Source organism: Prionailurus bengalensis, chromosome F2 (assembly GCF_016509475.1).
Source record: "Prionailurus bengalensis isolate Pbe53 chromosome F2, Fcat_Pben_1.1_paternal_pri, whole genome shotgun sequence".
Classification (NCBI taxonomy): Eukaryota; Metazoa; Chordata; class Mammalia; order Carnivora; family Felidae; genus Prionailurus; species Prionailurus bengalensis.
This window is the reverse complement of record NC_057353.1, coordinates 26012298-26032514: the sequence shown is the minus strand read 5'-3', so window position 1 is coordinate 26032514 and position 20217 is coordinate 26012298. Positions and strand designations below refer to the sequence as shown.

The 20217-nt window shown below is 38.4% G+C and overlaps 1 protein-coding gene across 4 annotated transcripts in view; it reads right to left on the bottom strand.

Moving 5' to 3' along the window:
• The window catches only part of ZFHX4 (zinc finger homeobox 4), a 185234-nt gene that overhangs the window by 17551 nt on the left and 147466 nt on the right, over positions 1–20217 (bottom strand). For 3 of the 4 annotated variants that reach the window (XM_043601229.1, XM_043601232.1, XM_043601230.1), the window contains exons 5-9: positions 16637–16705; positions 7741–7857; positions 1369–1502; positions 889–1089; positions 6–123 (exon numbers count right to left, since the gene is read on the bottom strand). In XM_043601229.1, the coding sequence (XP_043457164.1) occupies positions 6–123; positions 889–1089; positions 1369–1502; positions 7741–7857; positions 16637–16705 (639 nt within the window). The remainder of the gene's footprint in view (positions 1–5; positions 124–888; positions 1090–1368; positions 1503–7740; positions 7858–16636; positions 16706–20217) is intronic. The other variant, XM_043601231.1, reaches the window with a different exon arrangement.

Below are 20217 nucleotides of genomic sequence, written 5' to 3'. Positions count from 1 at the left end.
CGTACCTGAATATTTCCCAGATGCCTCAGCTGTGATGGCTGCAGATGTGTCCCGCTCTGATTTCTCAGAGGCAGCTGCTGGCAGTAGCAAACTGTTCGGCATCATCACATCAGGCACAGGCACCTGTGAGAACCACAGGTGTTCATGTCAAATGTAGCCCAGAAATCAGACTCCATCACATCTGCATTTGGCAGGAGCATAACCCACTTAACATTTTTCCAAACAAAAGCAGGGACATTTTGTGGATCTTACAGGCCAAGGCTATTGCTTTGAATTTTAGATCAATGGTGTTGCGATGCTGTATTCTTCTTTTATTTTTTAAACTATGATTTGAAGGTTTTTGTAGGTCTGTTGTTTTAAAATGATAACCAAGAGATTTTGAAACTCCGCATGCCCACATGAGTCATTTAGTTAACATAACAGATAAAAAGTAAGACGGTAAAATACACTACTGAAGGGGCACCTGGGTGGCTCAGTCGGTTAAGCGTCCAGCTTCGGCTCAGGTCATGATCTCACGGTCTGTGAGTTCGAGCCCCGCATCGGGCTCCGTGCTGACAGCTCAGAGCCTGGAGCCTGCTTCGGATTCTGTGTCTCCCTCTCTTTCTCCCTTTCCCTTGCTCGCTCTCGGTCTTTCTCTCTCAAAAATAAACATTTTTAAAAATTTAAAAAATTTGCTACTGAATATGCTATGCCTTATATCATTTTTTTTTTTTCCTCCAGAAGCAAAAGAGAGAACAAATGGGCCTTGGTTGTGATTTCCATAACACAGTCTGTAAGAGAGCTTTAAGTGGGCAGAAAAAATAAATTCCTCAACCAACAATTACAGATTTTGCACTGAGACTTTTGCAGAGAACATGTCACACGTGCATCAACATGCGGTATCCTTACTGTCATAAGCAGCTTCTCCACACAATCCGGAGACACACTGTGCAAATGCGTCAGATGCAGCTGGAGGTGCATTTTGTTGCTGAGGACGTCCTGACAGAGCGGACAGCAGATGACCGGCTGCACCGAGTGCTGTGACAGGACATGCATCTGGATACGACTTTGGTCCCTACTATTGTAGTTGCAATAAGGACACTGAAAGAACTGGAGAATATGGAATAAACATGGCTGCTGTTAGTTGACGCCCTCGGATGACTTCAGAACATTAGAAGTAACACCAAGAGTTCGTTATGCTGCTGATCACAGTATCTACATACACTTCAACAGCATGAAATCGTGTGGGGCTCGATAACCATCAGGAGCAACAACAACAACAACAATAACAGTAACAATGATAATAATAATAATAGTCAACAACAACAGTAACAACGATAATAATAATAATAAACAGGTTTACACAGCAAAGGGAAGAAACGTATCTACCTGCTCGTGACAGAATTTGTTGTCCTCTGCAGGTTTTGATCTTTTTGTCGCAACATCCTCTTCTTTCGCCAGCAGGAGTGGCTGGGTCCCCCCTCCCACACTGACTTTTAGCTCCTTTTCTGGTGTGATTATTCCTGATTCCCAAAAAAAGAATAGAACACCTCAATTTTAAAAGACTAACAATATCAAATTCTGAAAAATTACATGTTTTTCAAATAGCTCTGACTCTAAATCCACTGAATCCTTAAAATGACTGAACAAACACTTTTAAATGATGGTAATCTCAAAAGGCAAAAAGCACACTTCTTTTTATCTACTAAGTGGACTTTATAAATATATTTTAAAATGTACTTCTGTCTCATGTTTAGATAACCCTAGGTGACCTTGAAAGATTCATCCAGAACACATGCTCTCTGGTGTCTCAGGATGCCTTTATCACATTAAAGCTAATCTACTCCCATTCACAAATGCTAACTTGGAAAATAGCTCCTTTGACTAACATTTAATTACTTATCTTTTTTCTAAAATCCTTGGACACTGAAAACATTTCAAAATACTGAGAAGAACTGACTAGTTACAATTCAGAAACTAAACTAATATTACGTGGTGTGTACAGGATTTAAAAATTACATATCTGTCGCTGCTTTTTGCGATTTACGTTTCACTTCAGATGTTTCAGCAGTTGGCCGTAAACATAACATTATGGCCCGGATCTCAAGAAGACAATTGTTTTATGAGGTTAATCCGAATATTCGGTGTTAAAGATGGTTTAGAATTTTGCCTAGATGAACAATGTAATGTGCAGGGGCTTCACACACATCAAAGAAAAGAGTGCAATTCTAATTTCCCAATCTAACAGAAAATTCTTTCCAGCATCAATTTTCCCGATAATCTCCTCTGTGAGGCTGGATATTACAGCGACATTGGGTAGGCATGTCACATACATCTCACGACAAACACAAAACCTCATTTACCATCCATTCCAATCTCATCATAGCGCGGCATCATCTGACCTTTTTTCTGCTGTTTATTATGAGTATTTCTAATTTTAACTTTCAATTTTCACCATCTTCCAGTCAATTTGCAACTAAATTATTTCCAGGGTGAGGACACTATCACTGGACAACTGGGTGCAAATACATCTTGAAATGCAATGAAGCTAAACCATTGATTGCTATCAGACCCCGCGTAAATATAGAGTCTAGGCGTAATCTGATTGTATGCTGTGCATGAAGATTTATCTTGATTTTTTTTCAATCCACATACGGTTCATATAAATGAACAAATTGGACCTTATTGCAAAATAACCCAGTTTTAATTTAAAAATAAGGTCAAGGATGTTATGGAAACAAAGTAAAAATGAACCAAAAAATATGTTCTTTTTCTAACCTGAATAGAGATGCGTGTTTTTTACCATATAAATTTTAGGAATTTCACATTCAGAAAGAAATTTAAAAGTAAGGTGACTCTGAAGAGACCAAAATAAAAAAATAGAAGTTAAATGACACAACGACAATAATTTTATTCCCTCGAAGTTTGTGGTAGGTACAGAATTAGCACTATGTTTCAACAAATTACACTGCTATTGATTTCTGGATTTACAAACATTAGATTTTATTTGAATTAGTTCATTTGTCCTGTATATACATATGCCTTGGAGAAATTTAGATTCTTTGTAAATATTTGAAAAAAATGATTTATCATATTTGTATTCAAATGAACTTAAATTTGAGACTGACTGAAGAATTTCATTCCATTGATTAAACAATACCCAAGTACTTGATATCCAAAAGTTAGGTCAAAAACAGGAATGTTTATCTCAGAATTAATTCTGGCATCAAAAAATATGTTTCTCCTTCTCAAAACAGTCTTTTTGCTATTGTTTTAAAAGTGTGAAAAATAACATTAGGAAGACACTATGCTATATAGTATCTTGCAAATAAAACTTACTCCCTATGGTGTCAGATCAAGTTCTATAAAATGATTGTCATTTAAATCAGCAAATGTCTACCAGTTGCTTTCTCCTGTGGAACTGAAAGAGTTTTCTTAAAGAGTTCCTTATTAATGAGTAAGAATACATTCCCTTAAAAAGAGTAATACTATGTCACATTCCCTTATCATTCTTTTGTGTACGTGGTAGAATTAGACATGACCAAATAATAAGTTGGTCCAATTCCCTATGCTATCAAAAACTGTCACACGCCAGTTAAAAGATAATCTCCATGACTCTGGTTGCTTGTGGGCCCTATGGAACATCAGCTATAGAATAAACCTCCCATGAACTTCTAAATCTATTAAATTTATAGCTATGGCCTTATTTTCATAAGCTTATATATTCTAATGTTAGTCCTATAAAGGATCAAAAATATTGCTTTCGTGGTTTGAAACATTTTACTAAGTAAATTTTACAATTTACTACATTTGCTATAGGTTGGTGAAAATATTTGGTATAAAGAATCCATATTCTTATTTTTACCTTATTAATATTCATCAACAATATATTATACTGTTAATATTCATCAACAGTATATTCTACTGTTTTTTAATTTAGTAACATACCGTGTTGTAGCAAGGAAGCAAAGAGTTAAATTTTAGGGCCATTACTTCATAGCCATTGCTGTCACTGTTGGCTATAGTATTCCACCCAATATATGTGTCAGCTTCAATATTTTTTGGCTAATTAACTTAGTTAATTAAACCATGATCTTAATGTAAGTTAGGAGCTTCCTAAAGACCATCTTATTTTAAATTAAAAAGAAGTTATAAATAAAGGCTGCCTCCCCCCATTTACAGCCAAGCACCCCAGAAATAGATGCCATTGATAAGAAGAAGCAGAGAAAACTGAGATGTAATAACATAACAAGAACAGACTCTTGAGGATAAGGGAGGTCATCAAGATTATTTGCAAAGATGATGGAAGTTACATTTTATGCACACATGCCTTTTCTACTCAAAGGGGTGCTATCTCAGGTATTATGGCCTCCGTGATAAATTGTAGGGCATCAACTCTGGGATCTTTTTCTGAATTGTCTTATCCTAGAAATATATTAAACAAGGGCCTGCCAATTTTGGAGGGTTTTGATTAAGTTTTGTGATTACTCATAGTTTATGTCTGCAACTTTATTTGAACTAAATGCTGTTTGTTACCCGAGACAAAATTTTGAAATGAGATCACAATTCATTTTTCTGTTATTAAGGACATCCCAATATTCTCAAAAAAACAATGCCATTTTAATGCATTTTAAACTAAAAAATGAAATCTAATTACAAATAAGTACTACCAAATAGATGAGCCAATGATTATCTGTCAGTTATGGGATTATTTAGCTTGCATGAGATGGCTAATATAAAAATGACATAATTCATTTTGATTCAGATGCTGCCTACTTAATAATTTTCAATCCCTAAAATACGGAAGGTTGTAAAGTGGTTTATACTCATAATAAGTGAGGAAAATCCAATAGCATATATGTACTCAAAAACAAATCTGGAAAAAAACCAATAAAACAAGAAACTGAGTAATTATCTATCAATCAATGTATTTGATAAAGTTTGACTGTTATAAAACTTGAATATAACAAAGGATGTTATTCAACTACAAATAATTCTAAATTATAATTACTGGTACAGTATTCTTTCTAATGAGGCCGGAATGAAAGGATAATTTTAATTGCAATAATGAAGGTTAATTTCCATCCTTCCTCATGTTTACTCCCTTATTAAAAAGTGGTCCCCTTAGCCATGGCAGAGACATATTACATTTTCAATGCAAATGTATTAATCTGGATAAACTCTATATTAATTCTTGTACTGCACAGAGCTATAATTTGGATTATAATTAATCTAAAGTGGCACTAGATTTAAATGACAATATAAATGAGGCATTATGAGGCTTTTCTATTATGAATGAATATTCAACAAATATAACTTGCATATTGCCAAGTCTCATCTTGAAAGCTCCAGTCCTAGAGATTAATGTCAGCAACACAGCACAACAGCTTACACAAACATGGTCTTCCTAACATGTGGTGATTCCTTCCTGTCTAAAAATTTCTGTGTTAAAGTGGGGCCACACTGTCTTCCCACCTAACATTTTAAGATAGTGATTAATGTATAAGTTTGCTGGTATTTTTTGACAATTATCACCGACATAAGGAAACAAGCCAATAGAGACGTAAGTGGTTATTCAATCATTAGAAATATTATAAGGAAAAACCCATGTAATAACGTTTCACTCAATCAGATTCAACTTAAAAAGTGGAAAACTTTGTTGAAAGTTCACGTTAGTTGTCAGTTACAAGAACCATCTTGACGTCTAGGAGGTTTTGAGGCTAAATATTTGCATGGTAGTAATTGCTAATAGTTGGTGCTTAAATTCCATTTTCATCTCTACAGATACACCTGGGGAGGAATTGCTGCAGGAACAAAAAATAGTTTTAAACAACTAACATCATGCAACGTTCTGTATTCTCCCAGAAGCTGAAGCCCTGTCGAGATGGTACAATTAGGCACTCAAGAAAAGACAATAACTCATCAGGCCATTAGGGAGTGACTGAGTCCATTATTTATACAGAGCAGTAAACTGCTGGTGGAGATACAGCCCCTGCATCTGTGGTATATTCCAAATAAGACTCCTCCCTTGATGGTGAGCTTGGATGTGTTTTCAAGAGATTCCCAGAATCCCTCTTTTGGAAAGCATGAGATATTTACAACCAAGCATAATGTCGTATGCCTAAGTATTACATGAGCATTTAACAAACACTAATATGCTATCTGTGTATTTCACACATTCTTTTAAAGAATGGGACGGATACGCTTTGCAATGTCTTTGGGGATGACTGTGAGAAGGACTCCAGTGAGCACGGACAGAGGCCTGCCGTCCCTGAGGTAGTCAAGCAGTTAGCCTTGATGAGGTCCATCCTTGGACTACCTTGCTATTTCCAATTATTTTCAAATGAGGTTTGGATGGCACTACCCTTGACCTTAACTGATCACGAGGTATTTCAAACCCCTTGTCAGTAACCTCAGGAGCCAGCTTACTAATATACAGCTATGGCACCTTTTTTACATTGCTTTAGGCTCAATACCAACCTTAGATCCTCTTTGTTTAAATCAAATTAGGATCATATGTTAGCCACTGCATCCTAGACGCAAATTTAAGTGGTGCTTTCCCACTGGACTCCTGAGAGAGATTCAGCACTGAACGACGTGGGATAAGAAGCAGAGAGGCCCTTCAAATAATTTTTGAAGGGAATGCAAAACTTAGATATGCAAAGACCGAATGACAAATATGGGATAATTCAGATTTAAACAAACTTGCACGTAAAAATGATATCTTTTGCACAACCCAATGTCTTCATAGTGAAAACAAGCTTCTTTATATATGCAGCTGTCACTGGAATTCAAGGAAAAGATAGATGAGTACCTGAAACTAATAGGCTTGAACCCGTTTCAGCACTTCTTCTGCTTCAATGAGTCCAACATAATAAAACTAGGTATAGCGTGCAGCAAAAGTAGCCAATGTAATATTCATTGCGACCATAGATTTCCATCTCATACATACAAAGCATGGATGAAGTCATATATTTGCCAAATCAAACACAGAAAAAGCCTTAGGTATCCACACCAGATGCTGGCCTAGGGTTTGTTTGTGCACAAGTAAATGTCATGACACGAAGGTTTGTTTTCAAAGACAGTAGCTTTCATTACTGGGATTTGTCTATTCTAGAAGATCAAAATTACCCAGCACCTAATCCCTTTTCAATGATATTTCCTCTTTCTTAGGCTGAATCATCTGTAAACTTTTCCACTGGATTTTGTTTGAAATGCCTCAAATAGATGCCCTTAAAAAGAGCAAATTCCTGAGTGTAGGTTGTAAAAAAGCAAGGAAAAATAACATTTATTTTTAGGGTTACGTGGTTGGGGGGGGTGCATGTGACTGAATGAAAAAAATTCAAGTGATATCTAATCCTGTGCTTATGAAAAATTAATATGCCATCAGAGGAATCACAAGTATAGCTAAGATTAATGAAAGGCGCTTAAAAAATTACAAGCACACAAACTGATTTGATTAAAAAATAATCTTGCTGGTCGTCCTGTAATATTCTTCAACTTATCCACATCTATTCTGTCAGATGGTTATGATTAAAAATAGGTCAATGGGAGGCTACTGATAGAAATCACATGCAAAATGCACATGCAATGAATAGTAGTGGGAATGTTCAGACAGTTTAAAATGAATAAAAGCTTTTAATAAGCTTTGGTGGGGGGTGAAGGAAGGGCTGATTGCAGGGAATGGCGGGGGAGGGGGGAGGGTCAGCGGGGTTGGGGTGGGGGGTGGGGGGAGAAAGGTGAGGGATGCTAGCATCTTACCAGAATCTTTATTAGAGTTTTTGCCTTCACTGTTGTCTCTCTCACACGTGTCTCTCTCGTCATCCTCTGCCACTGAGGCAGGCTTGCCGGCTCCTTCAGCCTCCTCACTGTGTTCTTCTGTCAAGAAAAACAGACCAGTCAGTAGGATTGAAAACCCCAGAAACGTGCACAATAAAATCAACGTGACCATGGAAAAGCAGTGCTCTTTGTGAATCGTCTGCAGACATTTACTCCGAAAAGAGAAGATAAATTTATTCCAAAGTCTCTGTTAGAACCTGCTGACTGCACCAATGCAAATTTTCATCTAAGGGAACTTCTTTCACACCCATTGAGGAAATGCGCCTGTGCTAAATTAGAATAAGAGAAAGCATTTTAAGTACGGTCCAAGCTAGAAAAGATTTAACAAGAGGTGCACAGCAATTGTGTCCTCTTAACAGTAGAAACTTGTAAACTACAAGCTACATAGGCCTACTGTTTCTGTGGACTTGGACCGATGACAGGACAAATCCACTTCTTGGAAAAAATTCTTGGTGAAATAATGTGATCGTGATGGGTTAAATGTAAGACAGGTGCTACCCCTGTCTTCAGTCCCCAGGCCCCAGGGGAATTTTTTGGAATTTGTCAGAGTAGGATCTCAAAACTTCAGTTACATTGGTGTGTGTGTGTGTGTGTGTGTGTGTGTGTGCGCGCGCCTGCGCGTGTGTGTGTGTTTCTATAGGGGGAGCTATACAGAGTACAGGACATAAGAAGGTATACTTCTTCTATGACAACCACGTCACCCCACACCTCATTCACGGGTTCACACCAGCTAGATTACATGGAAATCCTCATAGTAACTCAACCCTATTTAATTATTCTGTAAATCTTAGCTATGCTGCTGCTGGTGGATTAATCTGTTTATGCAGTTAGCCTCTATGCTGGGTCTGTGTAGCACTAATCCGTGAAAGGCCCACTGTTCTCTTTCATCCTGCGATCATTTGTCTCTCACTGTGCTGATGTCACATTTTAATGAATTTTTAGCAATCTGAGTAATGCCAGATAACCAGACTCGCAACTCCCCACAGCATGGCATGCTGTTTTCATTGCAGCACAAAAAATAAAAATCATATTCCCCTGTTCAGGTAGGAATTACATAAATTAGGAGAAGAAGGTAAAATGGGATTTGAAGCACCAGGCTGCTCAATTTCATAAAATCTTTAATGACCATATAAATTAACCCTGGAAAGGCAAAAGGTCATCGACACACATTTGCATACACTCTTCTATTTGCTTTTGATAAGCAGAGCTTTTATGCAGAGAACATGATACAATTAACCCTTCAATAACCATACAAAACGCTGCTGCGGACATTTTAAGTGTCAAGCATTAACTGAAAATTACACACTGCATAAAATTTTCATTGCAAATGCTATAGTGATTGAAAGGGGAAATCGTGGCCCTCTCCACACCCCATGTTTTATTAATAACGTTCTGACAGCAGAATGAAATATCCACTGTCATATGTAGCAGCTGAGCACAAAAAAAAAAATGCTATTTAGTGCCTCACCGGCCGGCCCTGCTCTACAACTGTGCGAGCAGGAAACAACAGAAGGGGGCACTTCTGGGCTCAATAGGGAAACTCCAAAAAGCCGAGGGGAAAACAAGGGCATTTAATAAATTTGAAACAAGAATTTGTTTCAACTGTGAGTCCTCAAAGGCACCACACAAATCCATTTATTCCATAGTTGCACTCTGCCACTGCACAAAAGCAGAGCTGAGGTCCGTGGGGGAGGGGGTCAGTCATCTGAGGACTGTGGGGGAAGCTTCCCTTTCAGGCAAATACCTGTGAAATATTTCCTCTAAGAGGGGAGAATCAACACTTCTTAAGGCCCTAGCCTGCTTTCACCCCCCCATCAGCGATAATTACTGATCAAACACAGGCTCCCTCAGCCCAGCAGGGGCCAGCCTGGGTGGGGACCGTGGCCAGTTTGGTTTGGGGGGCTGGAAGGCTGAGGTCATGACTGGATGGGGCTGTTTCCCTGCCAAGTGCACACATGTGACATGACATCCAGTGTCAGGCCCTCCACCTACGACAGCCCATGGCAATTACTTTTCAACTCGTCCTGGGGAAGGGATGCAACACTTCTTTGAGTAGATTTACTGGACCTTTCCCCCAGGGCTGGAAAATGAAGTGTCAGAGTGCTACTGAGTGTCCTTATCTTGAGGGGACATAAAATTGTAAGGGCTATCGCAACTCACATTAATAAAACATAGCGTGTCAGGAGAAGAAAACAAAACTTATGAAGGCACTAAAAGACAAAACTACAGTATAATCTGGGTCTCATCGGACGGTTTTCGCAGGGTCTTCTTCATTTTCCAGGATGTGTTTTAAGTGTGAGAGAAATTCCCAGACATGCTCTTCTATACATCACTGTGGTGTCTGACCTCAGCCTGACCCTGGCAACAGTTTGAGAAATCTGAATGTGAACAAAGACTCTGTGTCAGCAGCAGGGAAAGATTGTGGGGTAGACTCTCCCCATCAACTTAATCGCAAACAGCAGTTCTGAGGCCATAACTTGGCCTGACTCTTCCAGGCCACAACTCATAACCTCTAGAGGCGGATTTGCCCGCACTGCCTCTGCTTCTGTGACTTTTTTCCCCTCTCTCTTTTCTGGTTCTTCCTTTGAAGTAGGCAGGCAATTAGCTCTAATGCGCAAGCAATTCAGACCTGTTTTGTGGTTTGGAAGGCGCAAGCTGTTTATTACAGGTAGGCTCTTTGGAGCCATAGAACTTTGCAAATTTCTAATCACGCAAAAAATAATCAAAGGGTGACTTATATACACCATAAAGTTTCATACAAGCCAGAAAAAAAAAGAGCCTCACTTTCATTCGTAAAGAGAGCTTTTGAAATAAATTTGACATTCATTCTATAAATAGACTTTAGAGTCAAGAATATTAATGAGGAGAAACAGCTTTCTCTAGGAAAACCGTAGGCTGGATCTGGGGTTAAGGGAAGGAGTGTCTACTTTGTAATTTTCAAGTACCACATTTACCTCAACAGTAAAATGCCGTAAAATATACGATGCTTTATAGGACACAAAATATGTATATTATACTAATGTATTCATATGTAATACTAATGTATTAAAGGAATGCCTTAAAACGAAGGAAAATTCCATAAAATTCCAATCCATAAAATTCCAAAATAAAGACACTAAGTTATATAAAATTCCAAAATGAAGATGTTAAAGCAGTTTTCATTTTCAATAGGTTTCTTCACTAACAGATTACAAATAACAATAATGAAAGTATTATAACATTTCATAACACTGTTGTATTTACAGAACATGTATTTTTAATTAGTGTTTTGCCTTACGGAATATAAAAATACAGTATTTATTCATATGTTAAACTTTATGACATGAATGTACTTAAGTTTAAAATGCATTTGGGTCCTGTAGAACTTTCCAATTTTCTTTTCTTTTCTTTTCTTTTCTTTTCTTTTCTTTTCTTTTCTTTTCTTTTCTCTTCTCTTCTCTTCTCTTCTCTCTTTTCCTTTCCTTTCCTTTCCTTTTTAAACTTATTTACTTTGGGAGAGAGAGAGAGAGAGAGAGAGCACACACTAGTGTGTGTGTGAGTCGGGGAGGGGCAGAGAGGAAGAGACAGAATCCCAAGCAGGCTCTGTGCTGTCAGTGCAGAGCCCGACAAGGGGCTCCGTCTCACAAACCATAAGATCATGACCTCAGCTGAAATCAAGAGTTGGGTCCTCCAGGTGCTCCATTCCCAGTTTTCAAATAAGTGATAGTACATTTTTTGTTTTTAAATATTTCAAAATACTAGGAAGAAGAGAAAATACTACTGTAGTCTTATACTTTTCAAGTGTGTTACAATAACTTCCCCTAGCATTTTTATCATACCTAACATAATGATCTTATAAGTTACTCTACACATACACATAAACTATATTACACAGAAAGAAAAGTTTTTGAATAACTAGCTTAGAATACTTCCTTTTGAATAATAAAAAAATGACTGGAAAATCACTATTAATTTATTCTATAAAATTATACAATTTCTAAGCAAATCTATTTCGGTAGTAGCCCTCTGATCTAAGCACCAGCCAGTTGTGCTTGGTTCCCATTGTTTTTTTATACAATTAGGTTTGGGAACCCTCTGAGTTGTCTGAGGAAAACACTGCATACTTTTTAAGCCCAAGGAGGAATCATGTAAAGAGGAAGCAGAGGAGAGTAACTTAAACACTTCGTATATTAGTTTTAATTTTAGCTATTGAGCATCTACTCTAGATACCTAGCTTATAAGAATTCTTTCCTGAACTCCCCCATTGTCTCTCTGCCCAGTCCTACTCCAACCAAATCTATCCTCAGTTTGATCTATTTAAACCCGACTTCCCCACTTAAAATCTTAGAGTATCTAAAATCTAAAAGTTCAATCTTCCATACATGGTAAGAATATCTTCAAATACCTGGTCCCTATCTACCACCCCACTCTCATCTTTCTTTCCTTCCTGCCCACTTAATTTCGAAAACAGTCTTCTCAAACGTTAGGGCACCAGAATCACATGGAAGACTTGTTAAAACAAAGACTCGACATCTCTAAGCTCCCAGGTGATGCTGTACTACTGGTCCAATGGCCATATTTCGTGAACCCACTGTTCTAGAAACATGTAACCATTATTAATGCCCTCTTCCTCCCCTGTAAGATATGCCATTATATTTTCTTGTCTTATCTAGAACAATTTATTGCCACTGTATAACCGCCACTTTTCCTTCAAGCACAGCATGGGAAATATCAGTTTCATCATCCATAAAAATGGGGTTAATAACCCCTGCCTCATAGGTTTGTTCTAAGATAATGAATAAAAATCAGTCAGTGCAGAGCCTAACACAAAGTAAGTGCTAAAAATGCTACCCATGTTATTACTAGTGTTATTAATTACTTCTTTCTCCAAAAACTCTTCCCTGAATGTTGAACAAAGATTAATGGTTCTAGATACATTTTTGAATTTTTAAAATTTATTTTTTGCTTTTATTTTCTTATGCATTGAGGTAAAAAAAACCTGACCCTAAGATATGAAAATTATCTGTGTATAGCCTAGTTCCCCTAATTGGTACATCTTTACTGAAAACAGTAATTACATTGTTTATTTTTGTGCCAGAAGCACCTAGAACAGTGCCTGGAATATAATTTTTTTTTAATGTTTACTTATTTTTGAGAGAGAGAGACAGACTGCAAATGGGGGAAGGGCAGTGAGAGAGGGAGACACAGAATCAGAAGCAGGCTCCAGGCTCTGAGCTATCAGCACAAAGCCCGACACGGGACTCGAACCCATGAACTGTGAGATCATGACCTGAGCCGAAGTCAGACGCTTAACTGACTGAGCCACCCAGGCGTCCCAACAGTGCCTGGAATACAGAAGGTAGGCAATACTTAGTAGTTGGAACACTAAATTCAATTTAGGAAGCAAAATTATGAGAAGAAAAGGAGGAGTCCAGATTCTATTCCATTCTTCTATTTCCCTTCAATAAAACTTTAAGAAGGTACTTGTTTGATTTTGGCCTTGTTTGTTTGTTTACATTTTCTCTTTCTCTACTAAATCACATGTATTATTCAACTCTCCAGTCAGGCTTCAAATCGACTGGTCTTTGCAGAGCCACCAAGGACTTCCATGCTGTGAAATGCGGTGACCACTTTTCCACCTGCATATTACGTAACCTGGCTCAGCAGAAGTTACTATGCCCTTGCCCTTGAAAAAAAGCCCCCCTCTTGAATTTCATTGCATCAGACTGTTGTGACTTTGTTCTACCTCTCTGAAAGTTCCCTCTTATTCCCCTTTGCTGAGGCCTCCTCCACTTAAAATCTAAATATTGGAGGGGTGCCTGGATGGCTCAGTTTGTTAAGCATCCGATTTCTGACTTTGGCTTGAGTCAGGATCTAATGGTTTGTGAGATTGAGCCCTGTGGTCGGGCTTTGTCCTGTCAGAATGGAGCCTGTTAGTGATTCTCTCTCTCTCTTTCTCTCTGCCCCTCCCCCTAACTCTTTCTCAGATAAATAAATGTAAAAAAATCTAAATATTGATGTGTCTCCAGCACTGGCCTGAAGCCCTATTGTCTTCTCTATCTACAAAGAGAGTTTAATTTGAGGAAAAATAATAATCTTCCTAGATGATAGCATCCAGATCCCTTACTTTAAATGTATATCTCCATTTGGATGTCTAGAAGATATACCAACTTCATGTGCCTAATTTTAACTTTTGGCCCCCCCTCAACACAACTCACTCTGTTTCACCCCAATCTCTCCATCTTAGTTAATGGTGCCCCCACCGTCGACCGAAGCAAGAGTCTTCCTTGACTCTTCTCTTTCTCTCATCGGCATACAATCTATTAGCAAGTTCTGTTATCTCAAATTCCAAAACACTTAGTACACACTAAATCTGTCTATTTCTCTAGATTTCCATTGTCAGTACCCTCATCTCTTACCTGGATTTTGAAATGGTTTAATAATGAGATAAGACTTGCTCCTGCTTTCCTACAACTTATGCTGCACATCTTAATAAAAGCAAGCTATTCTCCTACTTGAACCCTGCCACACTTCCTATTTCACTTAGAATAATGCACCAACTTCTTACTATGGCTGAAGTGACCAGGCCTTTGGCTACCTTTATGACTGCACCTTATGCCACTCCCCTACTCATTCATTAACCTCTCCACATTAGCTGTCTTTCTCTTCCTGGAACATGACCAACTTCTTCCCACCTCTACCTGAAAGGCATTTCCCCAGACTCTGGCTCCTTCTCATTATTTAGGACTCAGTTCACCCGTCATTTCCTCAGAGAACTTCTCTGACCATTACTTTTTTTTTTTTTAAAGTTTATTCAGTTTGAGAGAGAGAGAAAGGGTGCACCAGGGCAGGGGCAGAGAGAAAGGAGGGAGAGAGAATACCAAGCAGGCTCCATGCTGTCAGCACAGAGCCCAATGTAGGGCTCAATCCCACGAACCGTGAGATCATGACCTGAGCCAAAATCAAGAGTCAGAAGCATTAACCGACTGAGCCACACAGGTGCCCCTCTGACCACTGCTTCTAAAGGGGTGCATCATCTATCATAAAGGTGTGATTCTGAGACTTTAGTGGGAATCACATCACCTGGACAGCTTGTTACCTACAGATTGCCAGGCCGCATCCTCAGTGTTTCTGATTCTGTAAATCTAGGATGGGGGGCCAAGAACTTGAATTCTTACAATTCCCAGTTTGTGCTGATGCTTTGAGTTTGTTTGAGCACGCTTTGAGAACCTTTGCTGTAGCACATTACCTCTTTCACTTCATTACATTTACTGAAATCTGAAAATAACTTATTTATTTGTATAGAAATATCATCTAAAAACTGAGAGAACTCATCTGTCTTATTCATGACCGATGCCCAACAGTCTCTGGCACTAATATTCTGAGTAAAATCGATGATTCCTAGTTTTTTTCTTTGCGATAACTATGTCTATGGCAGGATGGCATCAGTTAAGATGGGGGAGAAGAAACAGTTTCGCCAAAAAGAGAAATTCCACTTGGAATTTGTTGTATCAGACTTTCCTGTAGAATATCTCCATGGAAATACCCAGAAATCCCGAGAGTATCTCAGTATAAAGCTTCTCAGAGACCGAGGTGAAGGTGTAGATTTCGGTGCCCTTGTTTACAAAGCAACAAATAAATTTATTGACAGAGAATGTCTTCCTTTTAGTTTGATATTTTTGTCATAGTCTTGATTTTTGGCCTATTGCTTCCAAACTGATTATTAATGAAATCCTTTGATTGGCTTGAGGTGAGGGAGGCAAACTGCTGTATGCTATTTTATTTTAAATATGCTCTCTAGTTTTCTAGGGGAAAATAATACAAAAAATGAAAAAGAATTCATGAGAATGAATAGGTGAAGGTAAACTTAATGTTAAAGAATTTTTAAAAAATTAATGTTTACTTATTTTTGAGAGAGACAGAGCATGAGCAGGGGAGACGCAGAGAGAGAGGGAGACACAGAATCTGAAACAGGCTCCAGGCTCTGAGCTGTCAGCACAGAGCCCGACGCAGGGCTCGAACTCACGGACCGTGAGATCATGACCTGAGCTGAAGTCGGACGCTTAACCAACTGAACCACCCAGGCATCCCTACCTTTAAAGAATTTTTAAAGAGAGAAGTCCTGACTTTATATTGAAGGAACGTTTTCACCTGCAAAAAAGTATTTCAGTTCTCTATTATGAATGCAAAGGACTTTTTATAACCATTTTGGCACATGATTATTTTATAATCATATACGGCACATTATTATTCCAATTGTATAAATCTGATAATTGTGATCGTACTTATATAGCAGGAATCAATGAGGTGCGTCATGGCACCATGGGTGGATTTCCTCTTAAAGTATCTGAATATAATGCAGCTAAGAAAGCATAGCTGACTTTTTTTTTAACACACACACACACACACACACACACACACACACATACACTCAATGCCTCAATGCAAGGGACTAATAAATGTGCTGATATGACTATACAAAGTCCAGTCAACTCATTAATTATCAAAAACAGCTCCACTAACTAATCTGGGGAAAAATAGTATTTGGCTTCTTGACTTAGAGTTTGTATAAAACTGACCACTTAGGTGAAATTTGATAGTGTATGAATGTAGATGTGAGAAATTATCCTGCAGAAGTTACTTGTTCTTTAAAATGTTACTTTGTATATGTGTCCAAATATCCGGCATATTTAATTTTGCTTTTTAACTTACTTGTATAAGAGATCTGATCAGATCTAATTAGAGCACTTCCAGAGACACATTTCATACATAAATTACGAGAGTCACAAGTGGAATGCAGTTAGGACCACGAGATTTCGAGAAGGAGTAGACCAGTTACCTGAGGTTGCTCTCAACTGCTGCTCCGGAAGATCATCCTCACAAGTCCTGGCTCCCAAAGAGGCAGTTTCTGCAGACAACATTAGAATGAAAAGTAATGAGCATCCCACGTCCAGCTCTGCAGTCACAGCCAGCATCCCAAGAACCCCAAATGTGGCTTTCAAAGAAATTAGCACCAGGTGGGGCTCAGGTGAGACTCCAGGACACCTTACATTCCAGTGAACAGTGGTTAGCAAAATGAGTCCAGAGAGCAGTAAGCTTCAATCAAATTTTCGAGCCCCAGCACACAACGAATGCAATACAGACAAAATACGGAAGCGGGGAGGTTCATCCTGATTTTTACTTCTTGGATATTTGGCCAGACCTCCATTGTGGGATCATGTGTTATAATAACAATGGCACATTGCATACATTATGAGCATACTGTAACTTCTCTGTCAAGACAGTGAAAAAGAAAAACAAAACAAAACAAAATCAAAAGACCCCCAAAAACTTCAATATATGATAGTTGATGTGAGAGGCCAAAGCAAAAACGCCATCACCTGAGGAAACCTAAAGACTATGTTCAAGTCATCAACAAATCCACATCTTCATTCCGATCTTTGATTTGAGCTCCAGAGCAGAAGTACCAACAAGGCTCTGGTTTGCCAACCTCAACCCCAAGCACAAATCAGTATTTTCACCTATCTCTGTTCTTCCTCTGTGCTCTCCGTTGTGCAGAAATCTATACAAAATGACTGGACCACAGAAATCACCCTCAACCTCTCATTCTCTCTCTACACGGAGTCCTCCCATGATGTTGATGCTACGGGAGTGTCTCTTGTCATGTGCGTTTCTCTATTCCTCTGTCATCTTCTTTCCTGACAAGTTCAGTAGCCTGCACAACAGTCTTCCTGCCTTGAATTCCTTGTCTCGTCAGTCTAACCTCTTACAATACTGCGAGAACTCTTTTTCCAGAATACAGAATTGCCTAAATTCCAGTCCTGGCTCCATGAATTTCTAGGTAAGGGTATCAATTAGGCATATAACTCAACCTTTCTCAGCTTCAATTCTTTTGTGATATGCAGCTATAATTGTATAAACAGTCAACTATTATAAGAAAAAATAATATACATAAAGACATCACATGATATGGTCTTCAAAGTGAGAAAAGGCTGGATTATATTAAGAGGTTGAAAGGTCACCACACAATTCTTGCACTGCCAAAGAGACTCATGTTTAATACTTCTGGGCACTAGCATCTCTGGTTGATTCTGAAGCCTTTAATTAAACAAATAATTACCCTTGGAAATAGAAGTGCACACCAAGGCATTATTATTGCATTTACTGATTGTTTTCCCTATTATGTACACCACCTCTAGCCTCTGGTGGTCACCTATTTAAAGAGAATGATAATAAACCCTCAGTGTCTTTGCCCCAATAATACCAAAACACATTATGGGTTGTTTTTTTGTTTGTTTTTGCTTTTTTGTTTTTCTTTTTTTGTAGCCATATCTTAAATTAGTCTTGAAGGGAAGAATTTATCCTAGTCCTTGCTTAGAAATCCAGATAACTTCCAAACAGATCACAGTATTGATATCCACCCAATATGTCATTCAAGAAACCCACCTTCTTCCTCTTGGCAACCTCTCGGATCTTTATGCTTTGACCAATGCTGTTCCTTTTATTTTGTGAATGTCTTTTGGTTCTTCTCCTATGAACCTTATTTTTCCCTCAAAACCTAAAGTAAGTGCTACCTCCTCTGTGCTCCCATAACAATTAGCTTATAAATACGTTTCAGCACTTATGATGTATTATGATAATTTTTTAGATGATTCATGCATATTTCCCCAATAAATTGTGTGTTCCTCAAGAACTTTCATCTTCGTAAATTCTCAACTAAGGACAAAGCGAGGCATGTCAAAGTCACCAGGCCACTTCTGTTCACAATACAAATCTGCACCCTATATGTGGAATCAGATGAACCTCAAGATGAGAATTTCATAAAAGCTTCCCAGAGCTTCAAGACTCTAAATTCACAACCCATTCAATTATGCCAAACACCGATACTAATTTCTGTTGCATAGACAGATCTTCCTCCACTTATGATGGGGTTAAGTCGCCATGAATGCATTATAAGTTGAAAATACCTCAAGTCGGAAATGCTGTTGATACAGGTAACCTACTGAACATCATAGTTTAACCTAACCTATCCTGAAAGTGCTCAGAACACTTACAGTAGCCAGCAGATGGGCAAAATCATCTAACACAAAGCCTCTTTTTATAATGAAGTGTTGAATATCTCCTGTAATTTATTGAATACTGTACTGACAGTGAAATACAGGATGGTCGGGTGGTCACAGAACGGTTGCAAGTTTATTGGTTGTTTACCCTCCAATGTGATTGCCTGGCTGATTGGGAGCTGGGGCTCACTGCCATTTTCCAGCACGATGAGAGAGAATCTTCCCACATATGTTTACCCCGGGAAAAGATAGAAATTCAAAATTCAGAGTATGGTTTCTATCGAATGCTTATCACTTTCGACCACCATAAAGTCGAAACACGTTAAACTGAACCATCATAAGTCAGAAACTATCTGTATTAATGGGTGTATGTGTGTGTGTAAAACCATTTCTTTCACTCTTTTCTAAGAAAAAAAATATAATTAATCAAAGGATACTTACCATTCCAAACATGACTATGTGCATGTGCGTGCACACACACACACACACACACACACACACTTCAATGTATCAGACACCTACTTAAATAGAAATCAGTAGTACCTAAGTAAATTTGACCAAATGACTGCCACTCATTTAAGATTCACGAAAATAAAACTTTAAAAATAACAACTTAGAAAATATATTTCTGGGGGTGCCTGGGTGGCTCAGTCGGTTAAGCGTCCGACTTCAACTCAGGTCAGGATCTCACGGTCTGTGAGTTCGAGCCCCGCGTCAAGCTCTGGGCTGCCGGCTCAGAGCCTGGAGCCTGCTTCTGATTCTGTCTCCCTCTCTCTCTGCCCCTCCCCTGTTCGTGCTCTGTCTCTCTGTCTCAAAAATAAATAAACGTTAAAAAAATTTAAAAAAATGTATTTCTGGCAGTACTGTGATGACCTATCCCTATAAAAGCAGTCATGTAATCCTCATGACTTTATCATGAGGTAAAATTAACTTGTCCCAGGTCCCCAAGTTTGAAACTGACAGTGCCCGGGATGGAATATGGTTCAGGCTGATATAAAGGTTGTGGAAGTCTCGATGTGTCCCGTTGAAATACTATAGTATTAAGGAGCCTGTAAAGGTTTTCCTAGTCTTAACGAAGTCCTGAAATCAAGGTGGGTGGGTGGCGGAAGAAAGTAACTTTCCCTAGTCTTGTAATAATTCTGATTTTTCATAAAACATTACATTCCTTGAATATACAACATAACTCAATAATAGTTTGGTGCCACATTGAAATCATTTTATTTGACAGTGATTTAAGGAAATGTACCAATGTCAAAACCAGAAACGGTTATTTAATCTCACAAATTAGGATATGTGGTACTTGGAGACTGTTCTAGTGAGAGCGACTTGTGCAAACAATTTTATAAAGGGATGCAGTTCA